Below are 18,549 nucleotides of genomic sequence, written 5' to 3' on the forward strand. Positions count from 1 at the left end.
TCTTTTTATGAACATCTGCCATTAATATGATTAATTCAACAGCCACATGAAGCCCTGTCATCAGCACAGCCTGGATCAAGAGTTTAAGTCTCACTGGGACCACCCTGTGTTTAAATGTCAGTGCTCGTGTTTTATGGAGCTGTGTTTTGTCCTCCAAATGGCACATGTAGGATCTAACAGGATAAAATGAAAAGTTGTCATTCTCTGACAGTTTTATAGATATCATCATAAAACTATTTTCAAAATAATGCAATCAATTATTCACAAAAATACACATTTGTGTTTTATCCTCTCTTTCAGATCCTTACTGGTTCATATGTAAACTAAAGATATCAACAATTAGCAACCTGAGATGTATAATGCATCACAGCAAACAAAGTTAGAATTCCTTTCTCCTTTGTTTTTCCTGTAACAATAAGAGACTTGTCAAAACACGGTGGATGAATTTTCCACGTCATGGGACATAAGTCACCATCTGTCGCACAGAATAATCACCAAAACTACAGTTCGTTTCACTATTGTCAGAGAGTGTATACTGTCTGGGACATACACTATGCTGCAGAAACTTTCAGAGTCATCTGAAAGTAATCTTTTCATGACATCTAACATTTGTAGACAGATCTAAATTCTTGTATGAAACTTATGTGTGAATGAACTTATATTTGATGAAATTCCAGACATGTTCCACACAAAAACAGGTTATAGAAGTATGGATGAGCACAGGGCTGGTACAGTGGCGCAGTGGGTAATGCTGTCGCCGCACAGCAAGGTGGTTCCGGGCTCGAGTCCTGCTCTGTGAAGAGTTTGCATGTTCTCCCCGTGTCTGCGTGGGTTCTCTCCGGGTTCTCTGGCTTCCTCCCACCTCCAAAAATGTGCACTTCAGGTTAATTGGCCGGTCCAAAATTGACCATAGGAATGAGTGTGTTTGTGCGTGTTTGTGTGTCTGTGTGAAGCTCCGCGGTGCACTGGTGTCGCGCACAGAGGTTCCCCGCCTAAGACACAATGGGATAGGAATGGGAATGAATGATGATGAGCACAGTAATGACTAAATCATACATCCATTTCATGGTTGGAAGAATTGGAGAAGAAAAAACAGCAATAATAAAAACTTTAATGTGTTATTGTAGATTTAAATCCTTCTAAACCTGACCAAAAATAAATACATTTTAAAGTAATTGTAAGATGCAAGTTTATTTCAAGGTGTCAGGAATTGTGGATAAAAAGCATCCAAAACGTTTTTCAAAATTGTGATTTTGACTCACATCCACGTTCACAGCATGGGTTCTTCATGTTGGAGGAACACCAAGCCTCGGCAGGAACATGCTGGGTCAAGCTTCGGATTTCTTTGCAAAACGTGTTTACATAACCATTGCTCTTATCTCTGGCTTATGCAACGATCCAGGCTTTCACATAACACATCATTCATGTGTTGTGTAATTATCATCAGAATGGTTTAAAGTTAGCAATAAGAAGGATGTGTAGGATGATCTCAGAAACACCAACAAGCCTGAACTACACTTGGAATTCTTCAACAAACACTTTGTGGGCATATTGAGCAATAAATTATTTCAGGTAGGATAAGTTAATGACATCAATTCAGTGATAAAGATCACCGTAAATATTAATTCATGTTGAAAAAATTATTCACTTGTTCCACAGTCAAGAGGAATTGTTACCCTTTCCATTAAAGACACTAATTCATGTTCTGGAACTAAGGAGAAAAATTGCTTCAGTTTTGAAGTTTATTGTAGGGGTAGCTTATAAATGTGATTAGCTCACCATAAAGACCAGCAGTGAGGGAAAACACCTATACTGTCCAATATGTATTTTAAAAACCCCATTATCTGTAAACAGCAAAAATAAATATTTTCATACATTTAAATTCATGCATAAAGATTTGCATAACAATTCATTTTTACGAAAGTTGAGAAACATTTTCTGTTTCATTCGTTGAGCATGTATGGTCAGTATCCTCACTGGTTTCGTAGATTTAAAACTCACCATATCCAACTTTGCCCGTTGTAGGTTTGTAGAGCTGTTTGTAAGTTTGTTTCACACTTACAAAGTGAGTCTAGTGGTTTCACCATCCTTTTAGTCTCGATGCCATGATGGACTATTCAACTCATAGTTCTGGCTTCTTATTTTGACACAAAATGGTTCAATCTTGTTAAAGCATTAACACGTATATACAAGTTTTAAGTCACTTCCGAATCAAATTCCAAAGGAAAATACCTCTGGAACTTTTCATTCTCCTAAAATGACGAGTCCACATTTTAACTTTTACTGGTCTTTCAACACAGTTTATAATTGGTTCATAAACGACACTCAACCTTGTTAAGATTTAGTACCAGCATAATGCTTTTATTTGTCATGTGAGGCCCATCCCTACTGATAGACTCTCAATCCATTACAAACCATTCAGTGCAAGTATTCATTCATAAGTAATTAAAACTTGAGAGATATACAACTGCTGAAAAATCACTGCACTTCATTTACTTCACAGAAGCTTCACTTGTTTGAACGCGTCTCAGGTCTGACTCAAGTCTCACAACCTCTGACAGTTCTTTGACTCCTACAAGATTAATTAAAAAATCCTGTTCTTCCATTCAAGGTTGGAAATCGTAAAGCCTTTATTAGAAGTCAAACGGCTTCTGATTCAACCTTTGAGGATTACATGACCTTTATGAATAAGAAACCTGCACAAGATCAGTTTACACAGAGGTTCATAATCAGAGTCTGGCGCAGCTGTATGTCAGATTTATTCACCAGTCAACAACTACAATGTCCATGAGGTTAAAAAAATCAATTAGGATTTAGGTCCAGTTCTGGCTTTATTATTTGATTAATCCCACAAAGCCTTCCAACGCATGAGAGTTAAGCCGTCTGTAGTGATATCATGGTGACTGTCTTTTCTGATTTAGAGTTCTATTCTTTGGGACGTATCACATTAGCATAATCCTCAAAGCACCTACCCCTCTTCCCACCTGTGCCTTCACACTTTAAAGGGCAAAGCAAAATCCAGGGGAGATTTTAGTCAGAAAAATTTAAAAGAAACTCACCTAACCTTTGTTCTTCAGGAAAGGGGAAATGAACCCTGAGTGGATTATCTGTAAAACTTAACCCAGCTCAAGCCTAGTATTATCCCATGTGGTGGATTCAAGGATTTTAACCCATGAACCCTAAAAAGCCTCATTTGTGAACCCCTGATGGGTCTGCTTATACAGCCTGCAGTGATAACTGATAGGGACAGCGTTTGGAAGTCACTGATTTTTACCACTTTACAACAAAGAAAGGCCTGAACTCAACAGATTAACCACATGATTCAATTTTATTTTTTCATTCAACAAGCAAATAGAATTCTTTCCAAAATGTGTTTTTTTCCTTTTTGATTGCAAACAAAATTACCCTGATGGGCATGATACCCTGCATCTAGAAAGTGTGTCTCAACTTCATGTTTAGGAATCATCTGTTATGGTATGTAAACAGAAAGCCAGGACCCAGATTCAGAGTTAAACAGAAGCTAAATTTAATTACAAAAGTACAACTGAAAATCACTTTTTGGGAAAAAAACACTGATGCATAAAGTGACAACAGAAAACCACAACCAGGGGCAAATCCAAAAAAACTCAATAACACCCTCAAAGGGAGAATACTCACAATATTGTCAACAGATATCCTGGAGTAGCACTCTAAACTGGTGTAATAAACAAAACACAACAGCAGCTCCAGCATATATTATGACAACAGGAGGATAACTCAGAATACAAGTCATAAGTAGGAAGGGAAAGGAATGTTCTAGCACAAGAAAATACATGAGGCTGGTTTAAGTCGCCATCTTACTACAACTAAGCACAGGTGGTGTCTCAGGTGTGTGCAGAGGTAGAGAGGCAGGATCAAGAAATCAAACCAAAGGAGCACTATGACATCAGCACTGCACAAACCGGACATTTAGCATCAGCACATCAATGTTGCTGCATATAAGTCTCTACTTTCACGTCAGATCAGCAAAGAAAGAAAAAGGATAGGCATCATGCAGAAATCCTCTTCTGAGTGATGGAACCCTGACAGACATTCTATTTAAAAGCAATTATTGGTCTCCTATAGCCAGACTGCTTACAACAGCAAAAAAATTGGACGCATTCCATCAAATTCTACCAAACATCATTAAATCTTTTGTGGCTCTGGACACAGTTCCTTTCCATGATCAGGCTCTCCTATATATATTGTGTCTGTGAATCAATACAGGGCTGCCCACCCACCTGCTGCAATGCATTACTTAGAGCCGACTGAAAAAAGACAGCGGCCTATACACAGAGCAGTGGGTCTGCTTGATGGTCATGGGGCCCAGGAGAGCTTTGGAGTCGGCGCATAAAGGGACGCTTTTATTCTTTTCTGATAAATGGCCAATGGACGAATGCATAAATCTGCCGGATTCATTGAGTGCTGTAGGGCTAAGTAATTAAATAAGTCATGTGCCAGTTGGCACAGACACACCACAGACTCCTCCGGATCTTACCAGGCAAACAACCAGGAATCTTAGTAACTTCCTTTGTTGTTGGATAATTGGCTTTCTGTGGTGTCTGCCATCAGCATTTGCATGACACAACAACAGGGTTCCATTACAATCGCATTACCAATAACAAGAAAAATTTTTGGCCATCTGTTATGCAGGAAATTGTTGATTTGTGGAAAGGACTTTATTTAAAATGTTCTCATAATGTCATTAACTCCATTTAATTCAGCTGTGAAATAATAATAATAATAATAATAATAATCATCATCATCATCATCATTATTTGTCATTGTATAAATTGTACAATGAAATTACGAGGTTCGTGAAGAGAGTCCTGAGCCGCTGAGCGTACACCACAATAGGTCAACATAACTAACAGTTTATAAGTTCCAAGGAGAACATGCAAACTTTACACAGAAATGCCATGTTGGGATTGCTGGAGCTGGTGAGCATCTTACACCCTGCTACCACATGCTGGACTGACTCTGGGGCTTCTTTACATAGCCTGCACCTTGGGTCAGATCTACTGTGGTAGATATTGGCCTCTATACCGGGTGGCATCCGGTATCCGTAGCCACTCTTTGTGATGATGTGACTGAGGGGGTTCAGGCCTATGCAGAACAGCAGTGGTGATAGTGCATCCCCATGTTATATGCCGCACTTGATGTTAACTTGGGCAAATGGCTTGGAGTTAGTCTCCAGGGTTGTCTTCCACTTCCCCATTGAGTTCTTGATAAGGGCTCTTAGTGTCCTGTTGATCTTATACAGTTCCAGACATTCCAGTATCCACGTGTGTGGCATTGAATCGTAGGCTTTCTGGTAATCTATCCAGTCAGTGCACAAGTTGGTCTGCCTATTCTTACAGTCTCTGTGTACTGCTTTGTCTACCAGTAGCTGATGCTTGGCTCCCCTGGTGTTACTACCAACTCCTTTCTGTGCCCCGCTCACATATTGATCCATGTGCCTCAGTCCAGAAGAGCGCTATATATATATATATATATATATATATATATATATATATATATATACATACATATATATATATATATAATACACACACACACACACACACACACACACACAGTATATTGGCATGAAGCAAGAACTTATCGTCAAACGACTTGTGAACAGCACCAGACGATGATGAAATAAAAAAATCTAAATTTATTGTAGTCAGACAGTTGTTTTTCCTGTGAGTAATGGTAGTAATCTGCATTTCATTTGACCTGAGTGTGGGTGATGAATGTGGGCTAATTAAACTTCAAGTTTTAAACAACAAAAGAGCTGACAGAGTAAAAATAAGTGCATCTCTTTGCAAGTGAGATGATGAACAGACAGTGAAACACACAGCAACAAGATCTTTAGGTGGTTTACTAGAAGATATGTAGTCTCCACATGCACAGACATAACTGGATTAAAAGAAGAATGCTTATAATTAACAGCGTTCATCCCAGCAGACAAGACAATGAGTAAATATGTCCCCTCTGTTTGGATAGAGCAATTATAGAGAGCAAACAAGTCACTTCACAGAATCTTGATTGAATCCACCACTGTTTGAGTTTCATGAACTAATCACTGAAAGGCACATGACAGGTTATATCTTAGAGGCAAATGTTACTATGCATGTCTGTAATATTTCTTAGTAGCTTAAAAGCACCTAACTTCCTATATCCCTGAGGAGAAACAAGAAGTCTGAGAAAATCTGTTTTCGGTGGAGTGAAAAAGATGAGTGAAAATGAGCCCACTTCCATGTGCCGCTGTCAGGGTGGGCATTTACTCAAGTTTAATCTCCTCAAATTGAGCACTGGTAGGGATTTATGGTAAAAGCCTACAGCCGCATGCTGTTGCATAACTTGGCCCTATTACTCAACCTGTTCCTTTGTAACACAGAAACAGGAAATTGATGGGAAAGGCCCCTTTAATGCTGTCAGGCTCATTGTTACATTTAGTCTCCTTTTACTAGAGGTAGCATGGCAGTGTCTGTTGGATTCAGTGTTGGTCAGTGAGTACTTCAGTTGTTTGCGCTCAATCACACTCTTGCAGTAGAAGAAACCTCAAGGATAATTTTAAAGAATAATAGTCAGAAACACCACTGAGATGAAGCAAGGAAATTATCTCTTGTCAGGAAATGACTTGTCTGATGCCATAATAACGTATAGAGGAAATCCTCTTAAACCATATTAGCAACAAAGAAGGATTTAACCGATAAAATCCTGGAGGTTGTGAGCATTTGCATTATCTATCCAGAGGATCAAGAGATCAACCAGTATTTCACAAATTCTGAATGCAGCCTACTTCTACTACATAGCAGCCATTAAACATCTCTGGTACACCATGCCGGAAGAATTAATTCCAAAAATCAAAAGGCGCATAATGACCGATATAATTTACAAGCTGCTTGGTGCAGAACTGGCCCATCCTGCTCTTGCTGAGATAACATCCTGCTACGGGAGTGGACAGTTTGTCTCGGCACAACCATTGTAATCTTTGCCCCTCTGCTGTGCTAGCACACTATCTGGTCCCTAATATGACTTGCCTCTAGTAGTTATTAATACAAGCTGAGTGCTATGAATCATTCATGAGGTCGTGCAGAGACTAATTGCAAAAAAAGAACAGTGTAATAAAGGTCATCAGTTCAGTGTGCTTTTTAGGAATTATGAGGGAGAAGCGGTGAGGGCTGTTGCAAGAAAAGTGAAGAGGTTCTTTTTTCAGAACGCAGCTGCTTTTTAACAAACATCAGAACATCTCTTCAGGCTGCATTCGGATAAAAGGATATTCACAACCCCAAACTAACACTATCCTCTCAAAATCTTATCATCCAGACTGTAAGTCAAAGTTTTGCAGTATATTCCACTTTAACATGTGGTCCACTGAAATCAGAAGTTGATTCCAATCGAGAACCTGTGATCAACCTCTGGATGCTTTTCTACACTGATGGCTGACATGCAGTCATGGAAACATTACAATCCCTGGTCATTGATCAATTCAGCTCTATCACACATCTAAACAACAGCGCTAAGCCTAACAGGAACCCATTAGCCGGTCTGCTATTCACTTCCTTGCTCCTCAGCTAGTCGATAATTGCTCTGGGGACTCAGAGCAGCATTATACTACCTGTGACCTCTGGCCTGTGACATTTTACAACCACAAAGCTGCTGATGACCACCTGGACCTCTCACAAACTACTAGGTAATCTTAATCATGGTCGCAAAGCTTTTTAGGATTTATCTATGCTTAGTTCTGCAATATAACTTACTGAGTTTTATAGTTCAGATTTCATGGTAAATGCTATAGAACTTGTTATAGAGGATAAAAATACACATTAGGTCAAACTGCTCATAAAACAAGTTATGTACCTCTCAAATAACAGCACAATTACAGCTCATACAGCTCCGAAGTCTTTAATCAAAGTCCCTGGACTTTTGGATAATTTATGACTTGCATGCCTTTTGTCTTTTGTCTTGTGAATACTGATAGGACAGCATGAAATATGACATTTCTTCTAGTTTCTTTTTTACTCAGCTTCAGACAAATCAAACAGCACTCAATCATTAAACCTGAACTGTATCAGTTCCTTCCATAGCTTTAAGGTATGTTTTAAAACTGCTGTTTGACAGCAAAGCACAGACTGTTGTCTGCAGGACCTATCGCTACAATTGACCTTCCATTTATGTAACATTACAAAAAGAAGCACAGAGCCAGCACAGATTAGGTCAAGAGCCCAGACGGGGAAAAAAAAGTCTTAAATCCCCAAATTCATTCATTCGGACTGACATTTCTTACCTTTGTTCCAGAAAGCCTGAGAAGCGGAACAGTCTCACCTGAACTATGCACAAGCCTGGATAGGGTTTCATGTGACATTTTTACAAAATCTGTGCAAACATTATGTAGTTTCTAGATCACTGCCCCTGTCCTAGTTTGAAAAGACCCCTGGAGCAAATCTTAAAAGAAACCTGGTCACACTGGTGTTTACAGCTTGTTGTCTGTCTGATACTGTTCAAGAAATGGTTCCTTAAATCAGGATATTTATTCAGGCTCAGTCTGATTATTATAATTACAGAATTAAATAAGTTAGATACATAGATATTGATATGTAGATACCTGAAATATTATAGAAGGATTCAAAGCTTAGAACCTGGACCTAGCAATTAATAAAAGTATTCCATATCTCTCAGCGTCACCAGAAAATAAGCCTGAAAATATTCTGACTTAATGTAGAACAGCTCTTTCAGATGAAATAATTACAAAATAAAAGTATTTCCTTTGCACTATAAAATCAAACAAGGCTGAATACAAAATGTTTAATTGGAAAATAATCCTGCGGGAGATTGCATGCATACAAGACAATGATCTGATCAGGAAAATTAAAATGGAAGTGTCCTCTTGGAAGGCCACTTGGGAAGCTGATTTGTCAATAAAGTGGAAAAAGAGGTCGCTGGGTGGAACCAGTGACCAGTGGAGATGGTCTACATCAAACATCCATTGGTGTTTAATGAAAAATACTTCTGTCTTTCTGAAAATCAGGTTTTTGAATTAACAGAATTGTTAATTTTCTGTTAAGAATTCTATGACAAAACCATTTTTGATATTATTTGTAAAAATCCCTTTTTTTTCAGAAGTTTTTTTTTTTTCAGTCATCAAATTTTCTTTGTGTGTCCTGTGTTCTCAACCCATGCCAATGGGATGCCCAGTAATTTGGTCTTGCTTCTGAGCCCTCCTGGGACAGAGCTGGCCAGAGAATAATAAAACACAGTATTGATATCATGCTTCTCAGATGATCAGTGCAAGATAGCTATCTTCTGCTTTCATCCTGGATTAAGTAACTGCACAAAAACAATTCCAGCCCTCACTGCTCAGGCACCTCGAAGGGCCGCTCAGCGGAACACAAAGCAGCAGACAGCAGACTTATTCAGGCTCATTTAACACTCACTGGACTGACAAAAGAAATAAGAAAACTTGAGATGAAAGATGTGTTTTCCTGCCCTCTCAGACGTCCTGTGATCAGTGGTAAACACAGAAAGAAGAACAAGGAGAATGAGTCTATTATTGTGGTTAACTGACAGGGTAGAGGAGTGGGGGATGGGGGGTTATATGATCTTCAAAAGCACCTTTTACACAGGTGTTCTGTACGTGTAATGGGGCGTTATTGGTCCACCTCAGTGCCAGCAATGGAGCAGAACAACTATGACAGGACTGACTGCTGGTATGAGTGTGAAGAGAGAGAGTTGACACATTAGCTGTAAACACTACCAAGTGAGGGGGTTTCTGACCCCCCCGACCAGAGGATACGATCGGCCACCATGCAACACAGAATGTAACAGTAAATATTTGTTGGTCTCTGTTCTCACCTTATTGCTCAATCTCTGCTCTCTATTGCGTGGCTCTACTCTGACGGAACAGTTTTCACTACTCCTCTCTATTTATTCCTGGATTTCAAATCAGATTTAGTCACAAACCATCTCCATCTGAATGTCCACATGCTGTTCTTGATTAGCAAATGAAAGTAAATATCATATTAGCAAATATCAATCAGCACATTATCAGTTCCTGTTATTGGCTATACTGTTTGCACTTTGATTGCTGATAACTGATAAGAGACCTTTCTCTTGCCAATAAAATGCATTCCTTCTCTCTGTATAGAGCATGGTAAAATGCTGACTATTGTACATAGACGACAGGCAAGATCATTTGACAAAATGTAACATCTCTAGTTGCAAGTCCATCTTTTATGTGTCTGTACTGCCAAAAAAACATATAATGATGAGTCATTTATGTCCTGTAATCATAGCACTGCCAGATCATTTCATAACAATGTCACATGTATGAATGCAAATTTACATGTCTGGATTCCTGTTTCCTGATTCCTGAGTGTGATTTTCATCCATATTCTTTGATGATTCTCTCTTTGCTATAGATTCACCAAAATTGAATGAAAAAGATTTGTGCTGCAGCGTTACACCACATCTGAAGACAACACAAACTTTGCACATGGATCTGTTGTTGCAGCAACATGACTTCCAGTCTGCACAACTTATCATGTGATGTGTTGGGCTGAGTTACCAGCTCAGTGTTTATCTGCTTGCTGTGAGCCAACTCTGTGGTATGTTTTGTACAGCTGCTTGTGTTTGTGTGAACGTCCTGTTCCTTCAGCTGTGAGGACACAGAGACAAACAGCAGCAACAATCAGTTATTTCTGGTTTCATGCCTTCACCTACCTGCTGCTTGGAGCGGGGCCTCATTCCGAGATGGGATTGACTCCGGTACTGCAGGAAAAGAGAGGAGACAAAAATAGTGCGGAAAATGTAAGGGACAGTGTCAACTGAAGCATCAAGTGTTTGTGTTCTTAGAAAACATTTCCTTTACTGTTAAATAGGAGTTCTAGGGTTCATACAACACACATACACTAGCTGCTGCTTTTTCCTCACGTATGTAGACAACCATCACGTCTACCTGTAAATAAAGTAAATACAGCTAAAACATAAGTCCTTGTTACAATCATATGATCAGAGTGATATACAGTGAAAATCCACTACAAGTTATATAACCACTCTGTCTTTTTTAATGATCAGTGGTTTTATTCTATGATTAAAATAAATAATAGCATACACGGGAAAAAAATCTATTTTAACATTAGGCAGAGATGATTTTTCACCATTTAACTTCACCTAAATGGATACAATAAACTGTGAGCATCAACACTTAAGAGTGGAGTCATTAATGGTGGTCTTCTTCTCCTTTCGGCTTTTCCCTTCAGGGGTCGTCACTAAGGGTACTGTACTAAAAGATGAACATGTTAAGAATTAGAGGAGATGACAGAATAACAGTATAACAGAATAAAGTATTTCAAAGGCTCAACCAGAAACTCCCACGGGATAATTTACAAAGAAAAATCTGCCGAATGGCAATAATTTCCACATACGGAGAAACACACCACTCATAAATGAACACACACTGTGAGCAAAGACATTTGATGTGGAGATTATGCTATATTTTTACATGCAGCAAATAATGACACACATATGTATAATGACCACATGAGCAACCTCACAAAAACACACTCTTGCGGTCAATCCTTCAATGATATAAAGATTTTTTTCTAAGCCACAGTGCCCACCACAACAGACACACACGCACACGCACACACACACACACGCGCACGCACACAGACACACACACACACACACACACACACACACACACACACACACACACACACACACACACACACACACACACACACACACACACACACACACACACACACACACACCTTTTACCCCAAGAAAAATGCTGTTTGATCCAGAAAAAAGAAACCAGGAAGTAGCATTGAACCCTCAGGGGGAAGCAGGCATTTATTTTACGAGCTTCTCCACCAGGAGATTTTTGAGTGTATGAGGCTGAGTAGGTGTGAGATTTGAGTGGGCATGACTTTAGCTAAGCAGGTGGTCATATGATGCCAATATTTCTGCTGCACGCTGATACAGGAGCTTCCAACGGATTCAGCGATGGATGGAGGTGATACTGTATTTCCTTCAGAGGTGAGTGATTGAAACCAAAGGAAAAATCTATTTACCTCTCATTCACAGCGTCTTTTCTAGTGGCTTTGTGGAACTCAGTGACTTTCTCAAGGTGGTTTCTATGAGGAAAAATGTAAAACGTGTTCCTGGAGTTTTCAAGCATAAACTGGTTTCTACAACTTTATTGAGCAATAACATAATCAATGGTTTCTCTTTTCAAAAAGTATTATTTTCTAGGCATTCAGAAAATACAGCTCCTGTGAGGTTTACAAGGACAAAAGTGTTCTTTCTGTTCAATTTTATAAGTCTTAATCTACAAATATTTTACTCAAAGTGAGTATTGATGATCCAAGACCATACGTTAATAATGTAGAATAAAGAAAAAATGAAGGCGACAATGTGAGAAATTGAAAAATACAGTATGAGAAAATATCTCTCTGTGTTCTTAAAAGGCTATTCATCTAACCCATCAATCAATTCTTGTTATCAATCTAAATAACCTCATGGTTTTACAACGTCAAAAAAGCAAGTAGGTATTTTGTTAAATATATGAAAAATCCACAACAAAAATCTGTGTGCTGCTTTTAATATAAACTGTCAAGCAAAATTAATAAGATATGTCTGCGGAAAAACATTTAACAAGAGTTATAATCAAACAGACACATTCACTTGTTGCCTTCTACAAAATAACTGTCCTTTCACTTTTGGTGAGAATATTTGACGACCATGAGAGAAAGGCAAACACTGCTGAATTCTGTAATTAAAAAGCCTCAAAATTACTTTGGAGCAGCTATAATTGAAATTCTGTCCCTGCACCTCTTGTATAACAATTCAAGTAAAAACAGTTCAATTCCAAACTGTGTCCTCAACATGTTGAAGCAGGACACAGGAGATGCAGATGGGTTTGCAGAACATATTCTGGTGAAGCAGACTCTTCTAAGAACATTTTAGATGAGCCAAAACTGTTATGATTTGTAAGAAACGATGACGATGATGTTGGGCATGTAGGCATAAAGAAAACTGGTGTGAAATGAGTGAAACGACTGAACTTTCTGGTATGTTCCGAAACCAATCGTCCATTTGACACAACTGAAACATGATGAAATAGTGATGGATTTCAAAACAGAATCTTGCAAGCTTCCTTTGCCATTTCAGTCACTTTCACACCCAGCACTCATGTTATTTAAGGGGAGGGGGGCTCTTTCACGCCACTTCTGCTTGTGCCGTAGGATTCATCATGAGGACCAGGAGGATGACTGCTTTACTCCAACAATTTCACTATTATAAGTACTTCTATTTATTCACTTGCATCCCCCTAAATCACAATGATCATTTATGTATCTGACCAGTCACACATTGGTGGGTTTACATGACAGTTATCTGGGAGTCATTATAAAATTATAAAGGGAATGGTTTATGAACTCAACTGAATTCATTCTTTCATTTATGCCATGATTGATTGATTCATTCATTCATTCATTCATTTTCAGTACCCACTTCTGCTGTTGTCGAGGGATTGCTGGAGCCTATCCCAGCGGACTTGGAGTGTGATTCAGGCAGCGGTGGGCCATCAGAGTGAGCAAGGCCTTCTCTGCTGGCCTGACATAACCAGAACTCATGATAATATTTATGATAAAAGTTAGTTATATTTCAATGCATTTTCCTTAAATAAATATATTTAAATTTATGTATAAATATATACATATATACATTGAGACATAATATAACATGGGAAAACACTGTGTCAGTGTTCTAGTTTTAGGTTAGAGAGGTTTTATCCAATCAGAATTCAGCTAGCTTGTTTTGCCAGGTTGAATGAAATCTGCCCAGGACCTTCGGAATCTCGAGTGCAGGTCTCCCTGCACTATGAGTGAAAGGGCACATATAGTTAATAGACAGACGCGATAGCCAATCAGATCACGAGTTGGCCTTGTAAGGCCTGCTTGCAGGTCTCATGTTCACCTGATATATACGAGTCCTGTGATAGGAAGTATCCAGCTTGGTGACTGGATACTTCCAATCACCAAGCACCAAGGCGGTGCTATGCAGACGCTATGCAGATGCAACTTTGAAGAGAAGCTCTAGTGAGACAAGATCATCTGATCCCTGAATGAGCTACTTTGTTGCTGGATTTGTTGCTGGAATTAAAATGCACAGATAAACTGTACAACCAAGTCATCAAATTGTTCTTGAGAAAAGAAAGGAGAATGGATTTTGTGTTTAAAAAGTAAGCCATTTGAACAGCTGCTTTGGTGAGTATAAGCATTTAATTTATTTAATCTTTCATATTTAGAGGAGACTTGTTTCATTACAACGCCATCACTGCTGGGGAAAAAAACGTGTTTTATACACGATAGAGGTGATGCAACATCTAGTAGTGTATGTCTGTATTTTGGTTCCCCAACTGTGATGTCATAAATGATGGTCATTTCAGTCGGTTTTTTTCTGTGACGTAGTTGTGTGACGTCTATAAAGGTGTGGCCGCGGGTTGTTCTGTGCCAGTGACAGCAAAAACGAGCGGGGCTGACACCTCTTCATTCATGTTACTCTTAAAATATTTATCCAAGCCCTTTGCATCTTGCACAATGCATTGCACGCAGATTATGTGTTGTCTTTAACAAGCAAATCAAATCTGAACACAACTTAAAATTATTGCCATACATTTTATAGCTCATTTTAATAGGGTCTATCTTTTCACCTCAGATTTTTTTAGTATCGTTTTAATTATTTAGTATTAAAAGGAGGAATATCATCCATCACAGATACTTCTTGAAACTTAAAAGGCTGCCTTCACTTAATATGCAGAGGCCTGCAAGGTTCTCTCTAATTCAGAAGTAGTGTCTGCAGTCAGAAGCTCTGATAATGAATTAGATACTCATGTGGGACACTCAAAAGAAAAGTGCTCTACCCAAAGTTGTGTGTGTGACACTTTTTGTCTTATTCCAGCTGATATTTCCTATGATTTTTGGAGGAATATTAAACGTCAGAGGAAGTAGTGACGGTGCCTCTGACTGAATGCATCTTTGATTGCAGGTGACGGATGAGGCAATGAAGCGGCAATGGGAGGAAAATGGATGGAGGACGGAGAATGAGACACATGAAGAATTAACTTGTGACTTTCTCTTCAGATCACAGCTGCACGGTTTGGTTCCGACATTTTGAATTCAAATATCTATCTCATCCATCTTCAGGGTTTTTTCATCTGTCACTACCAAGGTGAGTTTTGAAAAATATCCATCAATTGAGAGGGAAATAGTTTCAGTGTGACCTTAACTTTGTCTTTAGGCGTAAATATATTCAAATTAACAATCAAAACCGACTTACAGTAACCTAACCTAGAGTATGTGCTAAAATTTAAAGTAAAAGTATTATGCTATGAAATTAATTTATTAAAATCTAAATCAATATGCATCCACCATTAACCATATGTACTTTGCAGGGTTGTGGGGGGTGGAGAAAATTCCAAAAAACATAGTTAATTAAAAGGCTGACAAAGACAACAACAAGCATCCATGCTCAAATTTACGCCTGTGGACAATTTAGAGTCAGCAATTCACCATATTCAATGTTTTTGGACTGTGGGAGGAAGCCAGAGCATCAAAAAAAGGAGGAAAACAAGCAAACTGCACAGAAATGCTTAAGGTCTGAATATGTACCAGGAATCTCCTGGTGTGAACTCCAATTTGATGGACATCACCAAAGTTAAAAAAAAATCCTGACTGATAGTCAGCTCTTGGCAAAGAGCAAAGGTGAAATAAGCTGAAAAGTAAATTACTAAAGACAATAATTCCCTTTTTTGTAAATGTTAACCATCTATAAATGTACTAAACCTTACTAAAGTAAAATATGGTAAAAACATTGTCAGCAGTTTTTTGGTCACTTGCAGCAAATATAATAAGTTCATATCTGTCATCTTGAATCAACCAATCTAATCTGCTAAAGTTGTCTGGGTGGGCAGCGTCCCTCGTGACCCCCCCCCCCCACTACTGCGTCCCCTCACCCATGCAAGTGAATCCGTTATATGGGTGATTCCCACTCATCAGGAAATGTACCTTAATGGAAGGTTAGATAGTGTGATAGCTGACAGTGTGTGTGCTCGCGTGTGCGCGCGCGTGTGCGTGTGTGTGTGTGTGTGTGTGCATGTGTGTGTGTGTGTGTGTGTGTGTGAAGGTCACATGGGATCAGTCTTCATGAGTTAATGAGGTATGTGAGCTGTCAGTGGGGTCACAGCAGTCCTTGGGAGGGAGGGGTCAAGGTCATCTCAGCGATCTGTTAGCCGTGCGGTCTAACACATTGACATCAGCGCTGATGCGGTTTGGTCACATAGGTTTATTGACACAATTAGTCAGAGTGGTGCACTAATGGGTGTGAATTTATAGAGAAGTAGCTGCTGTTACAAGATTTCTCACCATTTAACTTAAAAAAGGAGAAACAGACATTCACTGCTCGTTTGGTCTGGTTTTCTTTCATATCATAGTTTGCTATGTGTGACCTATTTATTTTTCTGTATTTATTTTAGTAAGGTGAACAGACCTGTGATCTTTACACTTGCATTTGGAATAAGTGTGGAGTAATGTGGAGTAAATGTTCTGTTCATCCACTGTCCACAGCTACGAGAGCTGTGATCTGTCAACGCTGCTACATTAGCAGATTGTGCGTAAGGTCATGTGAGTTTTTTATATTTATACATTCCTCTCAACTTTGAATCTCAACTTTAGTACAACAGCCGATTAGTTAAAACTTTCCGTCTGTCTGCAGAGAGATTCTAACTGCTATTAATACTCACATATCGACAAAAACCCTCCTCTGTTATGATGTGCATGTATAAGTGTATGTATGTATGCATGTGTGTGAACAAGTTGTGATGGTAAATGGCTGTGTATGTCTGAATGCCAATGAGCCTGTGTAAATGAGACAGTGCTGCATGTATATGAATGGCAGGGGGTATCCTCCTCCTGCATGCAGAGAGCATCCAGGATATCTCATTGCTATTCATATGAATGAGTCTCCTTGAATCAAACAGAAGCCAAAAGCGTATTTGCACTGAGTTAAAATGCATGTTGTACTGGAAAAGAAATCCACCAGCCCTTCCTAAAGGATCTCTGTCTCACTCCCTCCAGTCATTCAGCTATCTGACTATAGAACAATGGAGGCATATGGTCCCTCCATCTTGAAAGAGTATTTTTAGCAAATACACCAACCTATCATCTGTCACACTTTTTCGTCAACAGTTTTACTTGTTTGATTTGGCCTCAAGCTAAAGAACTAATTAAAGAGATATTTTCTTCTTTGATTTACTCTGACCTTGTGTATGTTTAAAATAGCAAAGCAAAGCTTTTAGAAAAAGCAGCAATGCCATTCTCTAACAAATTCTGACCAACCACTTCATTAAAAATAATGAACCTTTTTTGAAGACTGAGGAGAATATTAAGTCAGTAGTAAGTTGCAGGTTTGATGGAGGCGGTCTTCCCCTCAGTGGGGTTAGTTTAGTGATGTGGACCTACAACTCCTCGCACCTCTGACTAAAGCACTCAGGATGACATCTAGAGGTTGTGCCAGTTCATGAACAGGAGGATTACAGCTGTGATCAATACTGTGGGTGATATGCTAATTGCTATTTATTTAAAATTCTGTTCATCCCAGTAGAATACCTAAGAAATTATGTTTGCAGTGTTGTTTTGCCATTTCTCTTTTTGCTTTTGCTACTAATTAAACTACCATTTAAATAATGAAGAAGTATTGATCATTTCCATTCTACAGAAACAAATACAAACACATACAGTATGTCCCAGTGATGGATAATGAAATTATTTCAAATGTCATAAAAAAAGGTTGACTCTTGACATCAGGGCAGGGACTTAATACACAAGCCTGCATTGTAAGAGTAAAGACTACAGAAATTCTATCAGTAACTTGATATGTTCGTCCCTGCTTCACGTACTAATCAGATTAATCCATGACCTTTAGAATGTGCTTCCACCACCACTGGTCCTAATCATCAGGATGAGATAAGTGAACTCTAACCAGACCCTACAGTCAAGTCTCAGTCCTTTAAATCCTTCAAGGACCTATATAAAACCGCTTTACTTGATGAGTCCTTGATCAAAAAATGAAGTTTACCTGGCTACACTTTTCTATGTATTTTCTGTGGAACAAAACACTGAATCTTCTGTAACCAGCAGCAGAGTGCTTATCCATGACTGGCAGCTGGTGAGGCCGTCATTGCTGCGTTCCCCACTGAGCCCACAGTAACTGACTCCCAGTGTTCCCTCCCTTCCTCCGCTCATGTCCCCATACTGTCATGTTCACACTAATATGATAAGGGCTGTTCTTGTGCACATTCTGTAAAGCAAGGATCTGGTTTTTGACAGCATCACACACATTATTTATAAAGAAGGTTTTCAATTTTGTCATTCTTTGTTTAAAAACCCCTTGATTAAAAAAATTAATAATGTCTTTTCCATAAAGTTGAAAAGTCAGGATAGAAGCCTTTTGCTGTCTAGAACTCAGTCATAATAA

General features: G+C 38.9%; 1 protein-coding gene across 1 annotated transcript in view; it reads right to left on the minus strand.

Moving 5' to 3' along the window:
• Positions 1-336: 336 nt before the first annotated feature.
• Positions 337-18,549, minus strand: part of LOC137592619 (ras-GEF domain-containing family member 1B-A-like) — a 35,256-nt gene continuing 17,043 nt past the window's right edge. Inside the window, exons 2-3 of the mRNA XM_068310899.1 lie at positions 10,729-10,776; positions 337-992 (exon numbers count right to left, since the gene is read on the minus strand). Of these exons, the coding sequence (XP_068167000.1) occupies positions 885-992; positions 10,729-10,776 (156 nt within the window). The 3' untranslated portion in view covers positions 337-884. The remainder of the gene's footprint in view (positions 993-10,728; positions 10,777-18,549) is intronic.

Source organism: Antennarius striatus, chromosome 3 (assembly GCF_040054535.1).
Source record: "Antennarius striatus isolate MH-2024 chromosome 3, ASM4005453v1, whole genome shotgun sequence".
Classification (NCBI taxonomy): Eukaryota; Metazoa; Chordata; class Actinopteri; order Lophiiformes; family Antennariidae; genus Antennarius; species Antennarius striatus.